Here is a 7,175-nt window from a genome sequence, read left to right as displayed (position 1 = left end):
CCTCTCCTCTCCTCTCCTCTTCTCTTCTCTTTTCTCCTCTCTATCCTTTCTCTTCCCCCATCCCCTTCTTCCACATGGTGACTCTCCTGGATTCAATTATGTGACCAGTGAACCCAAAAGCAGTTTCAAAACAAAATAGTCTTTAATATAATTTAATCTGGTTTGAATTGGCTCATTTTACCTGCAGTGGAGAAATAACTCATCACTGTGCCCATGGGTACCTCACGAATTCTTCAGATCTAGTTTGAATTGTTTTTCTTTTTAACGTGTTTCCCTAAATCATCACACCTTCTTCCTTCTCTTTGGAAAGTCCTTTTTCCAAAATAATTTCACAGCAAAAGGTAACATCATTCTTTTGTTAAAACATTCTGCATGCTTATGCAAACTGTGCAGCCCAGACATTGAAATGGAGCAATGATTATTACTTTGGAAAATTTCAAGGATAAGTAGCCAATTTAGACAAGCCCGGTTTTTGGAGGGAGGGGCACTGAATTATTGTAATCATAGTTGTAGAACTGGCTCTGGAAGCAATGATTTTCTTTCTCATTTCACTGAACAAAGAAAGGTCTATTTCTTGGACATTCTATGTCTTAAATCTGATCAAACTGATGTTAAGAAGAAAACGAACAATCTTTTTTTCTGAGTTAATTATTGAAAATAAGCACTCTCGGTTAAAGTGACTGAACAGATAATCTTAACAGATAATTGCTAATAACAGCTAATGACAGATCTTGTTATTTAAGATTGATTACTCCATTTGATAATAGGTATTTGTACTTGATAGTCGCTAAATGCAAAGATATTTTTCTGTGTTCTGCAAACAAAACTTAGTTACAATATATGCCTAGAGCACTAGGTCTGAAACTGTGAGTCATGACTGCTATAGGAATCACATATCAGATATCTTGCTTATCAAATTTTTTGTTGTGATTCATAAGAGCAGCAAAATTATAGTTATCAACTAGCAATAAAATATGGCTTAGGGTCACCCATGAGAAAGTTATTAAAGCAATAAGAAGGTTGAGAACCACTGACCTAGAAGAATATATTAAACATATACTTTAGTATTATGTAGTAGATACTGTCTGCACTATTAATATTCTGCTCATCTTTTAAATGGGAATGCTCTACTTGTCTGTGAATCATCCTCTAATTTTAAGTAGTAACTTAGAAGCTTGTGAACCCATACGTACATGCTTGGGGCTGTGAACCCCTATTCTCAATAAAGGTCAAGAGTCAGTAAAAACACTACCAGCTGTTTAGACCTGTAAAATGTGCTATGAATGTGGCATGGTGCTGGTATGTGAGTAGTACTCAGAAGCATGTTGATCTGTGACTCAGTTATGCAATTGAATTGCATTTTATAACACTCCATCATTGATATAGTCAACTTTTAAGTCATCTTATAACATGAGTTTAACTAGTACTTATTTTGTAACACTGTCAGAGTGTTTTCCACAGTATTATATATATTTTGCTGGTATTTCAAGAATTTTTGATAAATTAAATCCTCACTTTAATTTATATTTTATGATTCTCTGATTTTTACTTACATCCAGAGTACTAACACTAATTTTAAATGGCTTCTCCTAAAATATATAAAATATATATTTTATATAAAATATATAAAACATCTAGAAAAGCAATGTCCATTGTTCTTCTACATAGCAAACATACTATTATGCTCTAAATGTTTGATTCCTAATATGTCTTTACAATAACCTCACCACCAAATAAAGTATAAATATTTTGTATTTTGTGAGAGTCGTGCATTAATTGACAACCTACAATAGACTGACAAAAAGCTACATTTTGTAATTGTAAAAATAAATGTAAAACCTGCTTAGTTTACAATAAATGCTTTCTTTTATATTCTAAAGTTTTCTATCTAGGTATTTCAGTGCAAATGGGAATCACACATTATACAAAATGTAATGTGGCCTTAGCCTTTAGAATTATAGATACAACTGAAAGATTTCATCATTTCCTAGAAGTATATAGTTATTGTACATGTAAAACACCATTCCTTTTTTTCTGTCACCAAAGAATTATAGCTTTCATTTCTAAAGGATGATAAAATTGACAGTCATATTAAATCACTCATCAAACATAAATAATAATATCAGTGTCAGTAGATAAATGTTTATAGCAAATAACCCTGAAAGTAGGTAACTGCTTCAGCCAATCTCTTACCAGCTCTGCCTGTAGCTGAGAAATGAGCTCATCCCTGTCCTTCAGTTGCAGTCTCAGCATCGAGCATTCATCTTTCGTTATATCCTACAAAACATCAAAGAGAAAATAGAATGTGCTCAGCCCTCTCTCTTTGCTTTTCTCAAAAAGGTCAACTTCACACAAGGAAATAATTGTATATGACTAATGAAACTCAGTTTTAGCTATGGTGTATTCTCTTTCATACTTCTAAATTGCAAAAGAAAAGAAAAGTCTGTCACTGTTACTATACTGTATACATCATGTGCATTTCTCCAGATAAATTTTTAAACAGAAGCTACAATATTCTTTTTGAAACTCATTTGGAATATTGAGGTGCTTTAGAAGAAACAGGGACATTATTATTATTTCTTTCATGTTTTCTGAGTGCACATAATCAATGTAATAGAATTAATTATACTTTAAAAGAGTTATTTTTGTTCTCTTGCTATAATTTAATGTGAATTCTTAAACCACAGCCATGCTATACTCTCATCATCAGTGGTAGGCCTAGGATACTTTACTAGTCCCTTTCACAATGTGAAAGCACATTCATGTTCTCCATCCATATCCAGGGTACCTGTAATTTTCTGTTAGCAGTTTTCAGATACAAACCCCCAAAACAGAATTCTCTTTTCAAAATTTGTAATAAAAAATACACCTTATACCTGATCAGAACCTCAGCATTGTCTGTGGACATGTCAGTTTGTCATTCATTCAGCATATTTGCCCAGACCTCTACTCATTATCCCCATTGTCCCAAGAGGGACAATGAAATGAACTTAGTACTGATTCACTACTCTTTGCTTACTTAATATTTCTGATTTGATTGTGTCTAGGGTGCCCATGTTGGTTTGAATAAAAATAGGTTTCATAGGCCCATGGGAACTGTTAGGACTTGTGAACTTGGAATACGTGTGGCATTGCTGGAAGAAGTGTATCTCAGTCACTTTTGCTGTCTGTGAATCCAGAGGTAGAACTCTCAGGTCCATCTCCCGTACTATGTCTCTGCATAATGTACTGCAGGAGGAAGTTTTCTGGTAATGGCTGAACAAGACACTGATCTGTGAATGTAACAAAATATAATTAAGAGTAGTTTTATCGCTACACTGTTTGTTTGTTTGTTTTTCTGCTATTTTTTTTAGATCAGTATTTTTTTGTTTTACCCTAGGTCCTTGGACTATATAGTCTCAGATACTTGATAAATGAAATAGTGACTGATTTGTGTTCCATCCCATGGGGTAGGCTTTGACTCAAATCAGATATTGGTTGTTTACACCCACAAGCTTTGTGCCACCATTATCTGAGCATGTCTTGTGGGTAGCACATCATTGTCAATAATGTTTATTGGCTTCATATTTATATTTCTTTTTTGATACGAGATGGACTACCTTCCTGTAACGAAGATGCTGAAACATAGGGGTAGAGGCTCTATGTAGACACCAGCTCAACTATTCCCTGTTTAGTTAGTTGTGTAGGTGTTTATTTCAGTAGTGGGGTATTGCTGTTAGTTTGTGGAAAGAGTCTTTGCAATAGCATAGATTTTTTGGAAATTCCTCTGGGGTCCCATTGGCCAAGAAACCAACTAGATATAACCTAAGTACTGGAAACTTCATTTGGTGAGAGATAGTCAGTTGTGACTGTGTGCCTTCCATTCTTTGGAGGTTTAATTTAGATCAGGTTTATATGTGTATATATTTTAGGAAGTTTCTACTCTATTGCTTTTGTCTTTTTCACATAATATCAACTCTAGCACGGCATAATGCATTCTATGATGCCATCTGCATATTTCAGAATATTTCAAGTTTTTGATTTCTAGTCACCCTAAAAATGCTTCTTCAATGGATGGTTGTGAGCCTCTACTTCCAGAGTCTCAAATGAAGGAACTAAAGAAAAGACTCAAGGAGCTGAAGTGTTTGCAGCCCCTTAGGACAAACAACAATATGAACTAACTAGTATCCTCAGAGCTCCCAGGGACTAAACCATCAACCAAAGAGCACACATGGTGGGACTCATAGCTCCAGCAGCATGTGTTGCAGAGGATGCTCAGTTGGTCATCAATGGGAGGAGAGGCCCATTGAAGGTCCTGTGAAGGTTCTATGCTCCAGTGTAGGGGAGTGCCAGGGCCAGGAAGCAAAGTTGATGTGCAGGGGAATAGAGGAGGGAACAGAGCTTTTTTTTTCCAGAGCGGAAACGGGGAAAGGAGATATCATTTGAAATGTAAATAAAGAAAATACCTATTAAAAAATGCTTCTTCAAAGCAAACTGAAATGTAACACATTTGTTGTTGGATTTTGCTCCCTTCTACTCATGAACACTCCTGTCCCTCACAATATATACTATTATAAGACAAATCTTGAAAATTTCTTCTTATCCACTACTTACTGAACTATTAGATGAAATATTCTACAGCAACATCTAAGCCATGTGTAATCTCATATGAAACCTCAAATGTGAACTTGTTTCCCACAGTTCTTGAACTTGAACTTTCCATTTGCTTCAATGCTTCATTGTATAACTAGATCAATAGTGTGTCATTAGCACCAAGCATAGTATTTGACACTTATAAAATTCTCAATTCATGCTTCCTTCTTTTTTTTCATGTTTCCTTCTTATAAAGATGGAAAAAAACACAATGTGCATGAGGAGTATATCCATTTTCTCTTACTCTGTATCTGACCTAATAAGAAAATATCTTAGGGACAACATGAAATAGGGTTTTGTTATTCTTCAATGCATTTAACTTTCTCTATGATGAGAAGTACTATACAATTCTAATGTACTTATATGCCTTGGTTTTTCTTATGACTATTGTTAATTGTTTCTTTAATTTCCATGATAAACATTGGTAACTTGAGGAAGAAAACGTTTATTCCAATTACAATTTACAGTCTACCAGCAAGGGAAGCCAAGCAGGATCCTGAATGTTGGAACTAAAACAGACCCATGGAGGAATGCTGCCTGCTGTCTTGCTCCCCATGGCCTCCTCAATTTGCTTTCTTATAAATGCCAGGACCTTCTGCCCAGTTGTATCAACCCTGACAATGGGCTAAGCCACCTCACATTCATCATGAATAAAGAGAATACACCATCCACAACCCCACAAGCCATTCTGCTAGAGTCATTCCTCAGATGATGTTTCCTCTTCCCAGGTGACTCTAGGTTGTATCAAGTTAACAAACCTGACCAGTATAGCCATATTCATTAGAATAGCCATGTTAACTAGTATAGCCATATTACCTAGTAGAGCCCTGTTAAATAGAGATGCTGTGATTTCTAGGTCTCCCACACATCCAGGTTTCATAGACTGAGTTTATTCTCATTCATTTTAAAATTACTTCTGCATAGTACTCTTAGGAGCAGGAAGTTCAAGTTGTTTCTCATTATAGTGAGAAAGTTAACAACACTCAGAAATAAAACAACAATCATGATTTTTTTACAGTCAAATGGTTCGAAAGTCAAATACTTGACACCTGATTCCAGATCATGTAAATAGTTGTGTATTTTTGTATCTAGTAGTTAACATATTTTAACTCTGTGGAAATCACTGTGAGTGTTGAAAATAACACTGGGGCTAGAAACTCTGTTGTCTAACACTGTATTATTACTACTTACCCTTATCAAACTTCTATTACATCTAAATAAAGTGAAGACTCTAGAAACTATCACATTTTCTCTTTAGGAACAAAATACTGAGATGAATTTAAGCATGCTAAAGGTTTTGTAGAGACGAGGAAAGGGTAGCTGAGAAGTGAAAAAGTAAAGACTGGAGAGACTAGCACAGCCATATTTCACACTAAAACTGCTACCTTCTGAACTCTGTTAGCATATGACAGGCACTATCTACTGAGGGCATCAGGTTGACTCTTGTTCAATCAGATTTTGGAGAGTGCCTGAAATAGAACTAAAGCCCAGCCCCCATTTTCTGAGTTTCCTTTGTTTTAGACTGTCTAGTGATGATCTTGGATCTCACTGGAAGCCCACCACATGCTAATGAGATAATAGTTAAATGGAGTCAAATGAACAAAGGCCTTGCAGCTCTAAGCAAGTCTTCTGAGATTCAGAATGTTCCTATTTTAATTTTGTGGTAGTGTTGATGATCTACAGTAGCTTTTAGGAATTAATTAGCATTTTGTGGATTAATTATTTTAATATTGTAGGTTTGCCTCTGTTTTGCTTTCTGGAAGTTCTAAAGAGCTTTGTCGATTTTTTCTCTCTGGTGAGTTTCTAAGAATGGAGCAGACAGCCAGGAGGCACAGGCCCCAGGAATCCCAGGGGAGCTGCAGGGCAGCAGGGACAGGATCCTCTCAGCTTCCAAGTGACAGAGGCGGATCAGCCACCTTCTCTGCCCCTTCCCTGTAAGTGGAGGGCCTACCTTCAGGGAGCTCCTTAACCAGAGACTTGGTGAGAGCCGCTATTTTCTCTCTGGTGAGTTGATAAGACCTGAACAGCCAACCAGGAGGCACAGGCCTCACGAGTCTCAGGGGGTTTACAGGGCAGCAGAGCCAGGACAAGCTCCAGTCAGATACACTAAGAACACCTAACACCAAAAAACAAGAGTTGGCAAAAGGCAAATCGAAGAATCCAACCAACAGAAACCAAGACTACTTGGCTTCATCAGAACCTAGTACTCCCACTACAGCAGGTCCTGGATATCCCAAAACACCGGAAAAGCAAGAATTGGATCTAAAATCATATCTCACAATGCTGATAGAGGAACTTAGGAAGGACATGAATAACTCCCTTAAAGAAATACAGGAGAATACAGGTAAAGAGGTACAAGCCCTTAAAGAGGAAACAAAAAAATCCCATAAAGAATTACAGGAGATCACAAGTAAACAAGTAAACTCAAAAATCCCTAAGGAATTGCAGGAAAACACAAACAGGTGAAGGAATTGTGTAAAACCATCCAGGACCTAAAAATAGAAGTCGAAACAATAAAGAAATCACAAAAAGAGACAACTCTG

The 7,175-nt window shown here is 36.4% G+C and overlaps 1 protein-coding gene across 7 annotated transcripts in view; it reads right to left on the bottom strand.

Annotated features, from left to right (window-relative positions):
• Ccser1 (coiled-coil serine rich protein 1) overlaps positions 1 to 7,175 on the bottom strand; it is a 1,196,027-nt gene that overhangs the window by 658,869 nt on the left and 529,983 nt on the right. For all 7 annotated transcript variants that reach the window (XM_031382065.1, XM_031382062.1, XM_031382066.1 and 4 more), the window contains one exon: positions 2,194 to 2,277. In XM_031382065.1, the coding sequence (XP_031237925.1) occupies positions 2,194 to 2,277 (84 nt within the window). The remainder of the gene's footprint in view (positions 1 to 2,193; positions 2,278 to 7,175) is intronic.

Source organism: Mastomys coucha, unplaced genomic scaffold (assembly GCF_008632895.1).
Source record: "Mastomys coucha isolate ucsf_1 unplaced genomic scaffold, UCSF_Mcou_1 pScaffold20, whole genome shotgun sequence".
Classification (NCBI taxonomy): domain Eukaryota; kingdom Metazoa; phylum Chordata; class Mammalia; order Rodentia; family Muridae; genus Mastomys; species Mastomys coucha.
Note: the sequence above shows the minus strand (reverse complement) of the source record. Positions and strands in the feature narration are given on the sequence as shown.